This window comes from Myripristis murdjan, chromosome 18 (genome assembly GCF_902150065.1).
Source record: "Myripristis murdjan chromosome 18, fMyrMur1.1, whole genome shotgun sequence".
NCBI classification, from domain to species: domain Eukaryota; kingdom Metazoa; phylum Chordata; class Actinopteri; order Holocentriformes; family Holocentridae; genus Myripristis; species Myripristis murdjan.
The window spans coordinates 23,140,947-23,162,075 of record NC_043997.1 but is presented as its reverse complement, the minus strand read 5'-3'; the positions used below and the strand labels follow the sequence as shown (position 1 = coordinate 23,162,075).

The window sequence follows — 21,129 nt, the reverse complement described above, 5'->3', positions numbered from 1 at the left end:
TCCCATGGTGGCTGTCATCTCCACTGAGATCCTGAAAAGCTATTGAAATCAATCAATCAATCAATCAATCAATAAAAAACATTTAACTGCTGTAAGTGAGAAGCTCCAACATTATTATATTATTGATAGACCAAGGTTATTATAGTTTATTAAAGCTAAACTGAGAACTAAAACTAGGTGACACACATTTCTCATCCTCAAGTGGATAGTGTATTGTGTAGGTGAGATCTAAACCCTAGTCATGACCTTTAACCTTAAACTAGGTAAATAAATAAAAACATCTCCCAAGTATCCTGTGTCTAACAGGCAATAGCTGCTGCCACTTGCTGACATTCACTACATTTCTGACTCAAGACAGAGAAGATATTTATCAGTGTGGTAAATGTCACCGAAATATCAGTGGGCTTGAACGCCTCGGGATGGGATTCATTTTTAGAAAACAACAAGTTCAAGTTGGGACTCACACCCACATCAAAGAGAAAGTCACTTCTTTACCATGTATGTTTATTCTTAGCAACCATAATGCGTTGTAGAAGATATATAAAACAGTCAATTATGTTGCATCAACTCCTGCTTGAAAAAAAAAAAATAGAAACAAAAAAAAATATAACACATAGCTATCAACAAAGTTGTCCTTAGTTACAAAAGAAGAGTAGAGGAGGGTAACACCACTGCGAACATATTTCATCTGTTCTGTAGCTGTCATGGTCCTGACCAAAATGTGGCTCAAACTTTCAAAGAAATACCAACCGGAGGATCTTTTTTTTTTTTTTTTTTTGTATGTACTTACTCCAAAAATATGAAACAAATTTGTTGTCCTCCTTTTAATACACTTTTTTTTTAAACGATAAGCATAGCAACACGTTTACTGACAAAGATAAAAACAGATGGCGAGAGAAAGATGAACACAATGAGAAGACAGAATGATAACTTCTACGGGCCAATTGGTCATTCTGGCTTGAATTTGGGGCGGTGATCCAAAGAGAGGCCGATCCACACTCCCAAACGAAGCGGATGAAATTTGTGTGACTGGGGAGAGTAGAGGAGGGGACGCTGATGTCACTGAGTCAGATATGTTGTGCTCTGCAGAGGTCCGAAAGTCAAAAAATCTGGGAATAAAATGCTCCGGGACGGCCCTTCAACTCAGAATTCCAAGTAGGAAACTCGACAAGGATTTCGCTACCTTGATCTTTCTGAGATGCATTTATACAGTGGTACTTTAAACATGTTTCTAATTACCAAAATACTTCTAGGTTCCATTTTCAGCATTATAGAAATCTACCATCTGTGCAGTTCATGGTTAAACAAATTGTAAAGTTGCACTTGCAGTTAGCGAGCTGCTAAATATCACTGTCATAACATTAGCTGTTACATGGGGAAGAGGATTTTGCAGGATTTTGGGAAAATTAAATCTCGAGGCGTTGATGTTTCTATGGTTTTTCCAGAGGTACCAGCTGGGAATTTCTGACTTTCACCTTGAACGGAACACAAACACAAGGACTGGGCGGATGAGCGGGGTAGCAGGATGAAGATACAGTGGTGCAGTTTGACCACAGGGTTGTGCAGCCCCAGTGAGTTCCATGTGTCACATGTCATATCTATTTGCCCCTCCTCCCCTAACCCGCTGGTTCACGGTTCGATCTTCTGAAGTACAAGCAGTAGTCAGCATAAACAACTAACTTTTGCTTTCATCCACCGCCTGGCCTGGATACTACAGATATCATACTCTATCACGTCTTCATGCTCACATTTAGCCGTTCAGATTGATGGAGGCGAGTGGATTACAACATGGAGATTAGAACATTCCCAAAATGGAAGTTAGTCTTGGCCTCTGTCAACCACAAAGGAATAACCATAGACATGGAAATAAAAACCAGAGATGTCACAGGGAGGGGGGAGAGAGGGAGGGAAAGAGAAAGAGAGGCAAAAACAAGGCTAAACAACAAGATCGCCTGCGGGGGGAGTAGCAGTAGAAGAACTCATAATTTCTCTGGATGTTGTTGTCAGAGGAAAAAAAGTAGTTCTTTTTGAAAAGTTCCTCTTTTTTCCAGTCAATCATTTGCTCCCCTTGTCCTTCACTTGTTATATCCATGTCCCTCCGTCCTGGCAGGGTGACGCCACTGAAGACTGCTGCCTCAGGGTGAAGTTGCCCTTTAAAGCTGACTGGGCGTCCGCCGTACCACCTTCCCTTCGTCCTCTCTGCAATCATGAGCCAGCCGGTTCGCTTGAATCCCGGCCGCACATCAGATCAGCTTCAACAGGCAACTCCACCCAGTCGTGCGCCTTCCTGCTGGACGGCAGGGGCAACCCGGCGGGTGGGGGGAACAGTGAGGGGAGGGGGTCACAGGGTGAGCTTGCAGTGACACAGTTCTTTGTACATTTGCCTCCTCAGCCGGGGCATATCCTGTTGGCCAAAGCCGAATGGCTGCCCCAGTGCCAAACACTTACAGTACTGGAAGAAGAAGGAAAATTAAAAACAGAAAAATTAATCACCTGCATTCACATCAGTGTTATTTGTGATCATACATTCAAGCAAACAAATAAATGACACACATTCATTCATACATTCATTTCTTACAGAGTTGTGTTACCAAGGAAGTTTGGGTGATGTGTAGACAGTCCACAAGATGGGGTTTGGCTGATCGTTGACACCATCAACTGTCAATAGCTTGTCATTTTTGGCTCTTTCTTATTTTCATACCAATATGATTTAGTCTTGTGAACAACAATTATACCTGGCACGTGTAACACGGACTTGTTGCTGAGCCCTACTTTGAGGGAAAGACTACAGGAATAAATATCTCAAGAACTGTAATTGGAAAATCGTCTACTTTCATTGCTGTGGTTAATTAATTAATGCTAGCCTGTCTCATGCCGACTGTGTGGGACCGCAAGGAGCTGCCACTACCGAGTCCACACTGATCTGGAATTTCTGGAAAGTTGTCCATCTGTGCCAAAGCACCATATTTCTTTTGGCTGACATGGTGATTGTTTTAGTTCCAGCCCGGATCACATGGCAATCCTGCATTATACGTCACAAAACCCTCCGTTTTCACCCGCTTTTGTCTGGCTCCATTTTCAAATTCATCCACTTGAGCGCGCTTTCAAAAAGCTCCATTTTGGTGGACAAAAATGTTGTTTTAATGTGGACAGAGGTTCAAAAGCGACAAATAACAATGCTTATTCAGATTTCTCTGGATTTGAAGTTTTTGGTAATTTTAATCAAAAGTCAACCTGGCAACAATCAGAGGAGAAATCTGGTGTGGGACCTCGGTCAGTACAGATGTTCTGCCCAGATTATGTGGTAATGTGAGGGGTTTACAGATCCAATCTTACACCTTCCAACAGGTTGAAGGCTCATGAGGACCGCCCCAATAATTTTCAAACATGTTTGATGTTCAGAATTTAAAATCTGGATGATTACGTGTCTACTTTCCGAGCAGCATGACAATAGCCAAAAACAGGATGTTGTACGGGTGTGTTGGACAGCTGAGACGGAGGAGAGGCTTGTCGATATGTGGCAAGAACATGACTGCCTGACATGACTGACAGGGAGAGCTAGTGAGGTGCTGTAACATCCGGTAGTGTGTGTGATGTGCCATTAATTTCAATTCCTGGAGTGTGTGCATGTTTGAGATTAGAGAGCAGAACATATGTGAAGTTCCTCTTTATGCATGTGATGCAACCCGATTTCAAAATCGGTTAGGGCTTTCAAACTCCTTTAGTCTAATTGAGGCATTAGTCTGGACAGATACATTTGGCAGTATTGTTTAATAGTGTTGTTTTGGATTGGTTTCCACGTTTGAATTCCCAAAACCCCTTGTCTGCCAAACAAATGAAGGTGCCCCTTAACCTGCTTTGCCATCAGCTGTGACTATGATTCATTAGTTTAAAATTGGTGATATCCTATGACTGTTGCATGCCATCTCATGCAGCAGTCGTCCCACAATATGTTTATCGCCTGATTGAATACTCTCACGACAACTGGGTGCTGATTCAATATGTACTGCGTTTCTTAAGTACTGGGATTTGATATTAAGATTTATTGCGATTTTTGTTTTTTGAATTATCCCCTAGTTTGTAGATTAAATTTCATGACGCTGTGATTATCCTAAAGATCAAAATAGGTTTTTACATTGACGTTAAGTTTCAAAAAAATGGTCTCAATACAGTGAAATGGCTGCTCTGGGAGCTAACATCATCACACATGAATCAGATGTGGCTCACTGAATCAACAAGAGTCTCAGCTTTCCAGTCAAAGCCAACTAATGCAACTCCAACACTGTTTAGGCCTCAGTCTGCACAAACACACCATTTTACAACAGGCCACAAGAACACATTTGGACCCAAACTGCATGGGATTAGCATGAGGTGGGCATGTCTGCAAAGGGAAGAGCCGTGGCTGCCCAGAGATCTGGAGGTCAGAGGTCAAGGAACCCTGCTGAAAATGGCCAAGCCAGATTTTCCCTTGCTTAAATTTTGGTCAACTTTGGAGTGATATTTTGCCCCCTTTGCAGACAACCTAGCATGACGTTTGGTACCTACGGATTCCTTAGGTCACCTAGTTTCATATGATACCAACATCTTTACTTTAAATCAATTCAGTGCTATTCAGTAATAAAAACTTAATTTAAAAAATCATTAAAAAAAAGAATCACAATACTTAAGTGAATCCTTTTCCCCCCTAGCCCTCATTATCTTCAAAATAAGTGGACAACATCAAAAGAGCGTTCCAGACTCCAGACAGTCTGTGGCGTCTGGTGTTAACCAGGATAGATTTCTGCCACTTGAACAGCACTGACTTGTTATGATGTCTGATTACAAAAAGCAACAATAAGCCAGCGGAGACAGAAAGGGTTTCAAGCAGCTTTGTAGTGTGAACACAGGGGACACTCACCTGTAGTACAAAAGCCCCACAGTCACTGTCATTGTTCTGACGACCCACATTCTGCAACACAGCCACACACACACACCATACATTAGCAATACACATCACAACATACAAAATGCACTCAGACATTTTTGAATGTGAGATTCAACCATATTGTTCACACATGTGGTTTCTTCATATCTGTAAAACTTCATAGTTGTAGCACATATTAATGTGTACATATTGTACTGCTTTAATGTATTGCTTACTGCTGTTACTCTGCACACCCGCTAAGGGCTGCCACATCTGCTCTTTCTACATTTGATACTTTTAATTCTCAAAGTTAACTAAAATTTGAGTGTTAGCATTGTTGTCTGTTATGTTTAATAGCCTACATTTGCCCGGTTCCTCTTTATAATCCACTTTTCTTTGCTGTGCCACTAACTAGTCGCTGCAATGACCCACTTCCCACACAGGAATCATTCAAGTTTCATTTTATCTCGAAATAAATAATCTGAAGCTCCCACAAATTTAGACATTAATTAAAAGACGTCTCACCATTTTGAAGAAGCCTTTCCATCCCGTCAAAAAGTCTCGCTGGTCTTTTTTGATGGCCTCCGCTTGCAGATACTTGAAAATGTGCTGCAGAGGAAGAAACCAAACGGGCAATAAATGAACGTGTACAGAGCTGAAGCAAAGAAGCAAAAGCCACAGGTTCCTGCTCACATCATCTGAGGTTAGGGTTTTAGTTTCACACATCAAAGGCCTCCTTGTTACAGCGAGGACAATATATAAAACTGAGATTTTCCTTTTGCTGAAACTGCGATCTGGGCCAGTCAGTGTCACCACAGCATTAGCACCAAAACCATCTGTGTCTCCAGTGGGTGTTAAGGCTTTGGCATAAAGTTTATTATGTGATGACAGGCGACTAACCAGTGGATGAGGATCCACTAATCCACCACTGGTATTGGAAATGGATGCAGGTGAGCTTCCTTTTGACATTGCTCAACCTAAAAATATCAAAAGCTTCACCTCTTGTTCACCAATTTATTTCATTTGTGCCGGTGTTCAGTGCCTTCATCAGAACACACAACATGAGATAAAGCCAGGCCCTTTTGTAATGTAATATACAAATGACTGTTACAAGTTGCATGTCCTTACTTTGCCAGAGGCAGCAGCATAACAGGGAACACCCAAATTTAGTATAGGGGGGAGAAAGTTATGCAAATTAGGCTGAAATGATTGCAAATTGTCAGGGGTTACAGTTGCATGAAAATGTTATGGGATTAAAGCATTTTAATTTGAATAACATGAATGTTGCTTACATAAAAAAAAGTTTGGTTCCAACTGTTTTAATGCACTTGAATTATTCTCAAATGTCAAAACACAATACAACACACATATTGGATTGTGCTTTGAACTAAATGCGCTCAAAATTTCAAATTAAAATGCTATTCTGGGAGTGCATTTGCATTTTATTCCAGTCTGCACTAAAATAGCAGTATAGCTGGCCATGGCCTGGTTGTGCAGTCTCACCTTTGGGCAGCGTCTGTTGAGGGTCCGCTGTGAGTCAAAGTAGGTGATGGCTCGGCGAGGGATGTCAACGCTGACAAGCGACCAGTGGACCTCCAGGTGGATGGGGATCAACAACAGATCCTTCTGAAAGATATCCACCTGACAGACGGAAAAAAGGCACACACGGAGCGAGGGAGTGTGTGGGTGGTGAGGAGATAAAGAGAGAGTTGGTTAACAAATTTAATTTGATTACACTGAAATGGTGTGCAGAACGCAGCACCTCTTTAGTTTTACAAAACCTTCTAACGTCAAGATTCAAGACCCTTAATATAAGCAACGATGACGATGCAAAAATCGGTGCAAAATCAGAATGTCTGTAAGCTTCAGAAACACACATTTAAGGTTTGTTAACATCTCATTATGCTACATGGAACTTTGTGGAATTTAATACCAAGCCAAAGTAAAGACACCAAGCTGAGAAAGACAGGCTATGTCTGAGTGAACACAGCTAACTGATGAAATGATCAGTATACGAACAGGAAATTCATTAAGGAACATTTACGTTCAATAAATCAGACTGGACAATCAATGTGTTATCTGGATTCATCTAAAAGTAGACATAAAGTGCAAAGAAACCTGTAATTACATTAAAAAGACTGATTATGACTCACTTAAGGCATTAAGCATTCATTTAGATGAATTATTTGGACACTTAAAGATATCCTCAAAAGGGACACAACCTCACACTGATCATAACAGCTTCATGGCCTTAATAACCCTATAGAAATATGTCAACTAGTGTGCATGGATCTTAGCAGGATGTCAACCAAGCAATTAATCATAAGTACTAATCATAATAGGACTATAAATCTCAACTAAATAAGCTCATCATGATGGCTGGACTAAAATGGCTGGACCCAAAAATCCTAGTGGTGGCTGGTCTGTTTCCCTACTGCTTTCTGCTGAGTTAAGTGTTGGCATCAAAGATACTGCATGTGCTCTGAATTTGAACACATTGGGTGAATCTCAAGCATCAAATTAGGGTTAGGGTTAGGGTTAGGGTTACATCTTACACCGAAGATGAGAACCCTCTCCGGTCACGTGACTGAAAATCTGAGTGAGAAAGTTGAGAGCGAGAAAGAAAAGGGACTATATCCTGAACTTCACTTACATTTTTCGTCCACCGTTTGACTCCTTCGTAGCCTTTTGTTCTTAGCTTATCATAAAAGAAGCTGTTGAAAAAGTGCACCTGTGACAGAGAACAAATAAAAGTAAGTTCTGGTTGAAAGGGGAAAAAAAATAACTTATTTTGGGGATTTGGTCAGAACACATGACTATGGGCTGAAAAGGCGTTACAGCAGAATTGAACTTTGGTAAAGTGTAGGGTTGTGTAGTTCCCTGGGTGTTACATGAGTCCACATGGTGGTGAAATCTCCTCATTAGTTGCTTCATGCTCCCCTGGACTGATAATCCACAACACTGGAATTCTATCTCTTCATTCAATTCCAGTACTCATTTCAGCACTTAAGTTCTGGTGCTCATTTTTACAAGAAATTAAACCTCTCTCTTCTTGATAATTTCCTATCTGAATTGGAAAGTAGATCCAGCAGACAGTATTTGCAGAAAACGTCCGCATAGTCTCACACCACAAAGAATCAACCTGATAGTACTTTCACAAAAAAATGCAATTACACTAAAAATGGATACTGGGACTTCCTGTTTTTTTATATTGGGATAACCCGCTTTGTTTGTGTTTGTTTATGTGCTAAAAGTGTTGGGAGCTGTTTTGCTATGGAAGTGAATGGGGAGACAGAAATACAGTGTTCTGATTAGATACCCAAGGCACAGAGCAACAAATGAGGATATTTCACCACCATGTGGACTCGTATCTCAAACACACACTATCAAAGTTCCATTTTGCTTTAAAATATGCTTAGTTGTTATTATAAAAGGCTCTGTTCCTCATAAAGTTGAAAATTTGGTGCTATAAGGTTTTCTTCAGACAGCAGCAACAGGCAATATGCTAATTTGGTTAGGGACTAGCAGAGCATAGCTGCTCTTATTTCCTTACCTTCTCCGGTACAGAGTCCATGACCAGGTCACCATACATGTTCATGACCTGAACAAGACAGAGATTATCAACAAAGATACCAAATGCAAAGGTCTGTCTTTGAAATGAGTGCCATCCTTTTAATTATAATGCAGAAATTAGATATGGCGGGGATTATATAGTAGAACTGCTTCTACACCTTTGCCTTTTTAAAACAAAGTTCAGCAACAACATCAGAATTGCATTAATCCTAGTGTGTGTTTGTCTGTTTTAAATCAATTTTATTATTTCTTCAGTGCCTTTAGTCTCACTGAATGAAAGTAAGTCCACAACCTAACTTTTTTCCCTAACACTTGATTGTTCTGTGATCACAGGGACATTACAACATTTGGCTAACTGCAATTGTTGATGAGCTAGATACTGAGGCTTATTTTACTGATGTGTCTCTTGACTAAATGTCCTAAAAATCAATGTAAATGTAATGACTGGAAGACACTGTACAAGGTTTGTATTTGTTGGAGAAAAGAAAGCAGCACTTAAACACAAAGATCTGTTGTACCTGGTCGTTAAGCCAGTTCTGTCCATACAGAGTGCCCAGGTCGTCCATCGTCAGCACGTGGCGTTTGTAGTTGACTCGAAACGTTCGCACAAGGGCTGTTCCCGATGAACGCTGAAAGGACTGCATTAGGTGCTGCACCACCGCTTTCCTGAGGGGTAACAAAATGAGAAACTCAAATTGAACATCAGTTTATCAGCTCTTCACTTCTATAATTTAGCCAGGTTGGGTCATTTAAGATGAAAAAATCTCAAATCAGTGACTGGGTAAATAACTTGCTGTTTTCTTTGCCATATGCCATGCATAACTCTTGACTGAGCAGGTTTCAGGTGCCAGACATCTTACCATTGGATTAAAAACACCTTTTAGATCACAAAGATCTTACTTTGGCTGTCAGTGGAATTATTTGTGCAAAACAAGTAGGTTAAAATCTAAGCCTGTGCCCAAGTCAGAGCTTCCTCAGTTCCCAATTCTGACTATCAAGTCCAAAAGCCATAAAAAACTATATAATAAATTTACCATGTGAGATTCCTTAATAATCAACCAAATATTTCTACCATTTTGTGTGTGTGTGTGTGTGTCCAACCTGTGTGGCTGAGAGAAGCTCTCGCTGAAGATATCCTGAAGCTTCTCCACAATGTCATCTACATGGATGGGAATCAAACTGCCATACTGCTGTAAAGACTCTTCAAGAATACCTAGAGACAACAGGAGAAAATCATGGGATAAATATATCAATGAATCATCAAAAAACGTTAAATGCATACATTTGTGCAAACCAGGGAAATTCCTCGAGGAAGTGGCACAGAGAGAAAGTGGTCCATTTTTGTGTTGCACATTGGAAACCACATTTAAGACTCAAACGTAACATGTGACTGCATACTGGCGAGTTTTTCATCGTGATGTGACTGTGCATGGTGCAGCATCGTGCTTGTGGTAGCAGCACTTTAAAAAGTTGACTAAGTGTTAACAGTTTGGCCATCTTGCCTCCTACATCTATTCAGTGGTGAGTTCAGCATTGTTAACTGCAATCGTGATATCAAATTAAACTTGACTGCCTTGCGCCATCTAGTGCTGAATGAGAAGAGCTCATACTGAGAGTAAATTCTTAGGGGGCCATTCTGGTGATTTTTCATGTTTAATGTAATATCGCATTTCTGCTAATCTTTTCCTGAAGTAAGGGATTATTTTTTTTAGAATTCTGATATTATTGAGAGACTTCAAACTTTTTTCACACCAATATTCCACCACTGTAATAAAGTCAACCACATTAGTTTTCCTAAAGCTGCAGCACTGTTGTGTTTTGATGACTTAAAATTGGGCGGAGTGAAACTGTCTCCTAGAAAACAGTACTTGGGAAACATTTTACACAGCCCATTATCAGTTCCATTGTTTATGAATGGTGAAAACTTTTTCAAGTTGCAGAAGCAGAACATTATAAGGTGGGTGTTTCAACAAAAAAATTCAAATTTGGAAATGGAGGGATTTTGATCATATGTTGTGAAATCTTTAGTACCTGTATGCTTTTGCAAAATGATTTGTTAAAATGTAAAATGTGGTGAAACTGTAGCCAATGGTCCAAACATTCAAAAGGCTCTATTTTAATGATCTAAGTCTGAACGGCATGGCGCAAGTGCTTTTAGGGTGTGTCCAAGTCCACTTAATTTACCAGTGTAAAAAATGGTGGTGGCACCAGGGCATGGTCCAAAGGGGTTGCACTTTGTCTCCTAATTATTTATAGGTGCTTATGTAGGCATGCTTTACTAGCTTGACTGTGCCACTGACTTCAGACCTCTTTTCTGTTGGTCAGTCAATTTCAACTGCCCCTGGATAGCAAAATACCAACAATGCACATAACCACACCACAATTTAAGACCAACACGCCCATGGTCGTGCTGATGGATGCAAGTGCATTTGCTATTTACACGATGTGGATGATATACTGCTTGCATTTTAAAAGCAGTTATTGTGCCATTACATGCCGCTGCCCAAATATCTGTGGTGACAATATTTGACGACTGCAAAGTGAATGAGGAAGTGGGGAGAAGATGGATTCTACGTGGAAAAACAATACCATTCACACGCACGCTGACACACATCTTATGACCCACAGCTGGAAGGAGAAAGACGGATTGCACACAACCACAAGTGTCTCAGGCCATTATCCGTACCCGTCACACAGCTCATGTGTTCTTCAGTGAGGGAGAGCTCCGCTGGTTTGTCCTCCACTTCCCTCCTCCCTCTCTCCTCTTGACTGTCTGCAGAGCCGCTGTTCATGTGCTCATCTGCCGGGAAGAAAGCAATCACCCTGTTCAGACTGGGAAACTTCATCCACCTTATGCATTTATTATACGACAGATTATGCAATGTGAAGAGTTGAAGCTGTGTTGTTAAAGCCTAAGTGGAAATATTCAACCTGGACCCTATTTTCTCCATTCTTTTTTTTTTATTATTATTATTATACTGACTAGGGCTGAGCAATGTATCGATATTATACCAACATCGTGATATGAGACTAGATATCATATATTATATTTTGGGAAAGCATCAATAATCCCTGCAATATTGTCATACTGATATAAAGGTATTCAGCAAAAAAAATTGTTATGTTTGATTTTGTCCATATCACTGACCAAAAATCTCATCAGTTGCATCACTACAGATCCATGTATGTCTCGCTAGCCTGGGTTTGGTTCTCTACAGTGGTGCAATGCTAAAGGCCAGGGAACTCCAGAAAAACAAGCCGCAAAAGCATGCAAATTGCTTGCCTTGTTATCAAAAAAATTCTTCATCCTTTCCTTTACTCATTTTGTCATCCCATGTACATGGTTATCAGTCACATGAATGCTAACTTGCCCTGCTGAGAATCAGTGGTGGGCAATGTGACTGCATTTTATCATAACCAGTAAAAATTTGGTCATAATTTGACTTCACAGGGATATTGTGAATAGCCTTTATTACAGTGGCCTACGATCCAGATCCCAATTTGAGAAATACTTTTCATTTCATCTGTGACCAGAAGATGTACGTTATTAAAACAGGTCTTAAAACAAGTCTTAAAACTTCTCAATTGTATTCTTTGACTTCTTTTACTTGTGTTTAAAGGAAAAAATACACTTTCCTTTTAGATAGCAATCTGTGATATTTACTGCATTCCAGTAGTTTTTTTTTTTTTTTTTTTTTTTACACTTACTGAGTTACATTTTCCAGAGTGCCTTTTGGCAAACACAACATGACAAACAGGGAAGAGGCAAGCATTTGATTGCAATCAAAGGTGTATGGGCATATGGCTGTAAACCAGTCCTCGAGGGCCACCTGTCCTTCAAGTTTTTATTCTAGCTATACTCTTGCACACATGATCCAGTTAAGGGCCACATACTTTCATGCACATCCTGATCAGGCAGATCTGTTTCAGCTAATCAGAATTAAGTCCTTAACTGGATCAGATGAACAAAAATAGAACTGGAACAAAAACTTGCAGGACAGATCATCTTTGAGCACTGATTTGGGAAGCATCACTATAACTATCGACTTTGTGAACTTTGGGGCATGCCCATGTTTGCACGTGCACCCCTAAATCCTAATACAGCAGGTAACGTGGCTACCTTGTATTGTGTTTACTGAGACTGCTGTCAGGGGAGAAAATGTTATTTCTGACACTTACATGACAGACTGCTGCCTGTATGACGGTTTAATTTGGTGCTACCTGGCAACTCTAGAGAGAAGCTCTTGCTCCCTGAATGTGAGGGACCTATACTATAGCAATGGGACTGAGTAGCTTTGGCATCAGTCTTTGATTTACAGCAAGTCGGAGTATATCCATATGGTTTGTATAAAGTTGTATAAAGTAAAACTGATGTCATTACTTGCAGGCCAACAAAGTCCAGTAAATAAATGAAGGGCTTGTAAGATCAGTGTGCTATTGCATGAACTACATAACTGGAGATCACTACTGGACTCATGGATAAAGTTAAAGACCAATGTTTGAGACAGATGATGATTACAGCAGCTTTAACTTAAGTTGTAAAAATCACCTCTATCTACAGGATTCCTCTCAATCTACATGTCAAGGTAGCTATCTCTTCTTATCAAGCGCTGTGGGAAATTCTGAGTGTCTTGTGCTGGGCTACAGTTATAATTGCCAATTACAGGGTGATTTAAGAGTGATTTAAATAAACAAAAATTGGTAAGGGAATCTCCAACTTTAATGGAAGTGCAATATATTCATCCAGTGACCTGCTATTACTTTGTAATATAATTAGTTCATATAACCTACCCTGTGCTGTAAATGAAAATGTAAAATATATCACCACATCTCCCCCACCTTTCTCAGACTCGGTGAACCTGTCGTCATCATCGTCCTCTTCATCAGTGAATGATGGCCGGTACCTCTTGATCTTCTTCTGCTTGCTGTACAGATTGTACCGCTGCCCTCTCCTGGCCCATCGGTGCCCTAAGATGCCCAACCACTGAGCCCGCTGGCGCCAGCTCTTCCAGTGCTGGGTGAGACGGAAACGAAGGCCACCATGGGATCGCAACCGCTGCCAGCGCCTGAGCCTCCGCAGGGCCCTGAGGCCGCTGAGCCGGGACCGCACCGGGAATCTGGATCGAGGCGAGTCCCCTGCTTTGGCCTGGGAGTCAGTAACGTCCATGTTGACGTTGCCGCCTTCGTCTTCCTTCTGTTGTGGTCCATGGTGTTGGTGTTGTGGGTGGGGGTGCTGATTGGCTTGGGAGGGAAAGTCGGGGACTTCCCACTCCACCTCTGCCTCATCGCCTTCTCCTTCCCCATCTTCTTCGTCGTCTCCCTCCTCCTCCTCATCATCATCCCAACCCCCACCCTCAAACTCTGCCCCCTCCTCCCCATCCAGATTGTTCTCTGCCTCTTCGTCGCCTATCGCCTCAATCTCACCCATCCCATCTTCCTCCTCTTCTTCCATATACTCGCCCATCCAGACTTTCTCCTTCTGGCCCAGTTTGAGGTGCATGGGGCTGGGCACGCTGTGGCCTGACGCTGGGTCAATGAGGTGGTCCCCAGGAATTCCACCTAGACACAAAGATGTGAGGTCTACGTTAAATGGCAGGTGGAGTAGATGAGTGGTGTCTAACCAAGTGCAACTGTGACCCAAGCGTCTGCAGATTTTGTTGCAGTATCTGAGTGGTCAACAAAATACATTAGAAACTACAGTCTGTGTGGTTTCCTTACTGGCAGGTCTTCCATCTCAACTGAAAACACAGGATCTGTGTGTAACCAGCACTGAAAAAATACGCTTCTGGTGTGAACAGCCAAGTTCCTGCACATGTGTCACTTTACACTTTAGTCACACACGCTCAGTCTGAACATGCAGTGAAGTCAGTCAGTCAGTCAGTCAGTCGCCTACACTTTCATCAACAGCGGCGTCAGTCAGAACCTGACGTTGGCTGTCCCACCTCACAGGCCTCCTCCTGTCTCTCCTCATTTTGCTTTTTAAAATAATCGGCTATACACCGTCTTCATTTTTGGAACAAGGTAACAGCTAAATGAACTGTTCCATAAAGCTCTGTGCTTGGAAAACATGGATCCCATGCACTTGCACAAATGTGACCACATGAACTTTTAACTTGCATACTCTGAAATAGTCGCACTTGGTCTCTAGGGTCGCAGTCTGGAGCCCTGAAATAGCAGGGAGAGCACCAGCAAAAGTTTATTTGTGGCTAGATTTTACAATTTACATAAACATTCATAAAAGAGAAGTCTTCAATAGCCAAAGATGGGTGCTAAAATTACTTTTGTCATCAACGGTCATTTAATTTCTTAGATTAAAAAAATTGCTTGTGAGATTTCAATATTGCTGTGTACCACTAAAAAAAGTGACAATTTACAATGTTTTATCACATATTTTACCTTTGGATATTGCACTTGGCCATATTGCAATTTAACGTTTCGATTTTAATTCTTCATCCCTGATAAATTCTTGTTCACAATATTTTGTTAACATTATACCATATAATGTAACAAAGGTATGTTGTGTTGAGTGTGTTGGGTGTTGAGTAGCAACAGGTATGTGCTAAATTGTTTAATGATGTTATTAACTATGATTTAATGTATTTTTTTGGAAACACACACACACACACACACATATATACACCATACATCCCTGCCCCACTGCTAAAAGATTCTTGAGAAAAGTAATGTTTAACTAACTTTACATTTTAAATTTAAATGTTCCTTTACCACACAGGTATTTTGATATTTTCAAATACAAAAAAAAATTATTCCAGTCCAGAAAAAACATTTAAAAAAACAAAAAGAGCTAAATATGAGCAACAGGACAGCCTTCATTTTCTTATGCTACACTTTCCAATCATGAGAAACAGCTTACAAACACCTCGTTATACATTTAAGTCTGCATTTTGGGATTACTTCCTGTTGTTGCTTCAGATTATATTGTCCGTCCTATTAAACCAAAAAACATATTTTTTGACATGCAGGAGCAGGTATTTTCTGGGCTGCTTGGGTTTGAATGGGGTAAATGTTCCACAGTTAAAACTGCCACAAACCTGTTTGGTATGAAGTTATGACCAGACTTGTCACTTAATAATCAACATGTATCAGCAGCTGGCAAACGTTTCCATGCTCTGGACCTCCTCGGTGGCTCGCATTAATTACCAGTTACCCATTTTAAATCATTTTGCCCTTGGGACTCTGGCATGAAAAGATATTTTGGTTTGTGGTGCCTATGAAATTGTTCATGTTTGCATATATTGTACATAATGTTCCAATACTCACTCATACATAATTTGCTATAGCAATGTCTAGTGAATTAACCCTTTGAAATCCTTGTAAAAACATCAGAAAAAAAAGGCAATTAAGCAAAAATGACCAAACATTTGAGAAAAAAAATCAGCAGAAAAAAAGAAAATTACCTAAACAAATGTAGAATTTAGATATCTTGTGTTTAAATACTTGCAAAATGCTTTCTTGTGTTTAAATGCTTTGATAAAACATTTAAACTATTCCTCATTTTGCCAAGGACCCCTGGAGCATCAAGGACCATTAAGGGCCCCTGGGGGTCTCCTGAGCTCTATCTCCACTCAGAATCAAAGCAACCCTGTTGGGTGTGTAAAAACCATGAGTCGTCATCAGGACACAGCCTACCTCCTCCAGCATCCTCCTGCCCCACAGCGGTCAGGCCCAGGTCTCCCTGCCAGCGGTTCTGAGCCAGGCTACCACCGCTGTCTCGCATTATCCACGCACACCCCACGACCTGCGCCAGCTCGCTGCCTGCAAACAACCAGCACAGTTTACGCAAAGGAATTTTATGAAAAAAAGAAAAAAGCTAGTTGAGGATCAACTAAACACTTGCCCAATCATGTAACAACAACAGGGGTAAAAATCATTGACTGGATGGGTGAGCCGGTGGGAAGAAAACCCCTTTGTTGTACCGACTGAGATACACAGAAAATGTTTGACCTGCTAGTCTAATAACTAGGGGTGTGAAACTGAACCGTTCACTAACACCCTACACACCACAAAGTGCAGTGTCACAAACACATCCACTGTATGAGAGCTAACTAAGCACACACTAAGTTGATGAATTAATGTATACTGAAAGTATTTTTAGGTTTTTGAAAAAGTCCAAGTAGCCTTTAAAAGAATATTTGTTGATTTGATATTATACCCCAAATAGCGGAATGAAAAAAATATGTTTGTTATTATTTTTGCAAATAGAAGAAAAGACAGAGAACACTGGAGCTAGTGTTTTTTTTTCCTTCCTGGTGTACCTATCAAACCGAAATTGTGACCCAAAAACCACAATACAATCCGCACCATGGGTTTATTGAACTGTTACACCCCTACACAACAATCAATACATCATCAGATTTATGATTGTTGAAGACAGAGCAATTATGACTGCTGCCTCACATTAATGCTGCTGTATCGGGCACAACAGGTGGCCAATGGCAGCATTTTGTCTGGAAATAAACAACTGTTGCCTTATGCTCAGACTTAAGATTAGATTGACTTTATTGCCACTGTATGTGCATAAAACAAAATTAAAATTGCCACTCTGCGGTGCATGGAAACACAGGACATGCATAAAAATATAAATAAGTTATAAAACATAGAGCAGCATCAGAATCATATTGTGAAAAGTGCGGTCATGTTATGTAAAGTACGGATGTGTAGCAGCACGAGTCTCTAGTGCTTTTCCTTGTTTAAAGTGCAAATTGCTTTGGGAAGAAAGAAGTGTGGTTTATTCTGGGAGCTTAGTCTTTTCTTCATTTTCCCTACAGCACATTGTTAGTAGTGGTGGGGGGAAAAAATCAATTAACTTAAGGATTGTGATTTTTTTTTAAATAATCTTTTTTTTTAAACTTAAGTTTTTATTATTATTATTATTTTAAAGTAGAGAACTACGGAATCTGTTGATACCAAGCATGTCAAGCAAGACTGTCGGCAAGGGAACTAAATATGACCACATTTAGGCAAAATTTTGGAGAGGGAAAAACTTGCATGGCCATTTTCAGCGGGGTCCCTTGACCTCTGACCTCCAGATCTCTGAATGAAAATGGGTTCTCTGGGCAGCCATGGCTCTCCCCTTTGCAGACAAGCCCACCTCATGTTAATCCCATGCAGTTTGGGCCAAGAACCATGCAGGTTTTTGCATGCAGTAAAAATGTGTTCGCCTAAATTGGTGTATTTGTGCAGACTGGGGCCTAAACAGTCTTGGAGCTGCAACAATTGGCTTTGACTGGAAAGCTGAGAGAGACTCTTGTGGATTCAATGAGCCACATTTGATTCAAGTGTGATGATGTTAGCCCCCATAGCAGCCATTTCATTTTGTTTTAAAAACTTGACATCACTGTATAAAATGACCCTTGTGACCTTTAGGATAATCACAGCCTCATGACACTTTACATCCACAAACTAGGGGATAACTCAAAAAACAGAAATTGCAATAAATCATAATATCACATCGCTATACTTAGAGAATCGCAAGTCTACTTGTTGAATTGCACATGTATAATTGAAGAATTGCAATACTTTTAGAATAATTGCGTGCTGATAATCGTGATAGTATCGATTTAGGAGATACACATATCGTCCCAGACCTAACTGTTACTGTAATGGAGATCAAATAAAGCCTCGGACCTCAGTTTATTATTACTATTGTGTGTAACAGAGCTCCAAGAGCAATGCAGCTTGCGAGAGGCTGGCCTGGTTACAATCTCCAGCCCCCGAAGAAAACAGATATTTGTTGCAGAAGCAGATGAGCCCTGCTGCTGCAGGTGTACCACACGACAACCTGGTCACGGTCACAGTTTTGGTTGCCATGTGCAGCTGGACGGCGGGTCGCTCTTCGTGTTATGTAGCTTAGCCGGCTAACGTTAGCAAAGCTGTGTGTGTATGTCGACTGGGAAGGCTCTGTCTGAGAGGGACTGCAAGAATACACTGCAAAAAGACGTGCATGTGCATATACAGACAAGCCTTGCTGCTTTAACGAAGCGTTTGTCCAATGCGATAATGACTGTTAATCCAAACAGCTGTTCTATGAAGGAGAGGCAGAGTCTCCGATGCAGGAAATAGCCCTAGCCAAGCCTGGCTGGCTGTGCACAACAGCGTGTAGCCGGCCAGTTAGCATTGTCGCCTCAGCCTGAGCACCGAGGCCATTATTAAATTCATACATTTATAACACACTTTGTTTTAAAACGGAATTCAACACAGAGGACGCACTTACACTCACACTCGCAGTCATTTAAATGAGCAGAAATGCCGCAAGAGTGCCCTTCCAGCTGACCATGATAGCATACTAGCTAGCTGGGCAGAAGCTAAACGCTAGCTAAAGACAAACCATTAGCTACAACATAATAAAACGATTTGTCGACCTATTGCATTTCCTATGTAGGTATTGTAGTCACATACTCACCGTTAACCTGCAGTTTTATAAGAATATGTTTCCCAAGTGCAACTGAATGCCGGTTGTGTTTTTTATTTTGTAAGGGGATCGAGCCAAAACAAATGCTAATTTTCGCTACACCTCATTCAATGAAGTCAGGTGTTGAACAGCCAGATGTCACCTCCTAACTTTGATCTCTTTCAGGTCTTCCGGTTCGGAGAAAATGGCCAATATTGAGCAGAAACCGCGGGTTACAGATTAAACGACCCGTATGCGACCAGGAAGAGCAGCCTATTTCATTTTAAAGTGATCTGGGATGGAAATAATGGAGGTGCCGAGCCGGATCACTGCAGCTTTTTCGCTGTCATGTTAACCACAACAAATCCGTCGCGCAGCAATTGCGTCATCTTTACAGCCTGTGGTTCAGTAACGCGTTTTATTTGCACATTTTTCATTTGAAACAGTTCATTACAGCGTAATACTAGAATTCACACACACAGAGAAACTGCTGGAAGTTATTGTTCACAGAGCGTCATGATTCATATGGCTGCTGAAGACCAACAGGCTACCGGTTTAGTTTTCTGCAGCTGTGATAGCCCACAATTTGTTTCAACATTGTATTTAATATTACTAGGTTTGCTCAACTAAGACTACTACTATTACTGCTACTCGTACTACTACTACTAATGCTAATATTAGCGTAATACTAATACTAACCTAATACAACTACTACTAACACTACTAATACTACTACTTATACTGCTACTAATACTGCTACTATTGCTAGTAATACTGATACTATTACTACTACTAATTCCCATTAAAAAATAAAATATTTTTTCTTCTTTGTTCAGTTTCAACATCAAAGTTTTAAAATCATTACAATCAGTACATATAGCTGCTCTCTGCTGCTCCCTTGGTCTGATTGTTTGAATGCTGTGAAACAACAAGTGTGTAGGCAGTGGATTTTGTTGAGTAACAGTTTGGTGACCTGTACAGTGTCTGATTCATCACCGTGTCCTGTATGGTTGTTGTGCACTGAATGTTAATTTAATGACTCCTCTCTTCTTGATGATTGTTCTTTTTAAATGGGAGCTACATAACTATATTTGTTGCATGTTTAAATTTTGACTGTTTTTATTGTGAAAGCTACATGTCCAGGCAGGAGGTTGTATTTTCAAGTCCAGGCCAGATTATCATCTCTGCATATGCTGTAATGTTTCAGGTTGAAATAAATGCATGAACAAGTTATGTGCTGTGTAGAGCATGGCCAGTTTATAATTCAGGAGTGTACGGATGCACTCGCAACATGTCATGGCAATTTGCTCATTAAATTTTGTGATATTTCATGCTCCTCTGACATCGTGGTCTGAGGTCTACGGGAAAGGTCATGAGGTCACCAAGTTTGTGACAGTTCATCCTCTGGACAGAATGCATGTGCTCATCTAATTTCATGGCCTGACTGTGAGATATCAAGGGTGGGCCTAGAGGAAAGGTGATGGTGACACCAGAATCGACAGGGTTCATTCCCTGGGAGGCATGAATACGCTCAGCTAATTACTACCTTCCATTCTTTACATTTAGAGATACTAGTGTGCTTCCCGTTAAAATGTGTGAAAATGTTCGAGTATGTGTGTCATCCTCCTAAAAACTGACTCTCCCTGAGTCTGTTGCCTCTTGGGATATTCACTGCCCTCTGTTCTGCTTTCCCTCATTGTTTACAAAGAGATTTGTAAAATACCAATCAACAGCACATTTAGTAAGGTAACACTGATTAATTACTTTTGAGTGATTATCAATCATTCTCTTAATCTACATGAAGCCAGAGTCAACATTTTACTTGGCTGTTGATATTCTTTTTTATAATACGTTGTTTATAGTTTTGACACAGCTTGTAATGTCGGTTTAGGAATGAGCACTACAAACTAATCACTGAAGCATTTCTGAGATATCACTTCACAGATCCATGTGCTGAATGAATCATATGGGCGGTGTAAAGAGCCACACAGTAGTGTGTAATGGTTGCATGTAATGACAGCTCTTGTGGCTGCTGGAGAACCTCATGGTACGCCCATTTGGTGGAAATGGCATGTTTTTTTTCCCATTTGTATAGTTGACAGGTGTAAAGAGTGGTGCAGCAGGCAGTGAACTGATATACAAACAGCCACTTGTGTCTTCATACATTTATAGTTAATTGTGGGAGTGGAAAAGAGGCTTGTGCACTATATGCCACACGCAGTCATGAATCTACACAGAGTTT

The 21,129-nt window shown here is 40.7% G+C and overlaps 1 protein-coding gene across 1 annotated transcript; it reads right to left on the bottom strand.

Annotated features, from left to right (window-relative positions):
• Window positions 1-487: 487 nt before the first annotated feature.
• senp3b (SUMO specific peptidase 3b) lies at window positions 488-19,267 on the bottom strand. The gene is made up of 12 exons (XM_030076593.1): window positions 18,900-19,267; window positions 16,127-16,252; window positions 13,316-14,035; window positions 11,163-11,276; window positions 9,578-9,689; window positions 8,995-9,142; window positions 8,457-8,504; window positions 7,557-7,634; window positions 6,407-6,544; window positions 5,429-5,512; window positions 4,898-4,948; window positions 488-2,452 (listed from the first exon to the last, which is right to left on the bottom strand). The coding sequence occupies exons 2-12, from the start codon at window positions 16,212-16,214 to the stop codon at window positions 2,342-2,344; spliced, it is 1,692 nt and encodes a 563-aa protein (XP_029932453.1). The 5' UTR covers window positions 16,215-16,252; window positions 18,900-19,267; the 3' UTR covers window positions 488-2,341.
• Between the last annotated feature and the right edge of the window lie 1,862 nt (window positions 19,268-21,129).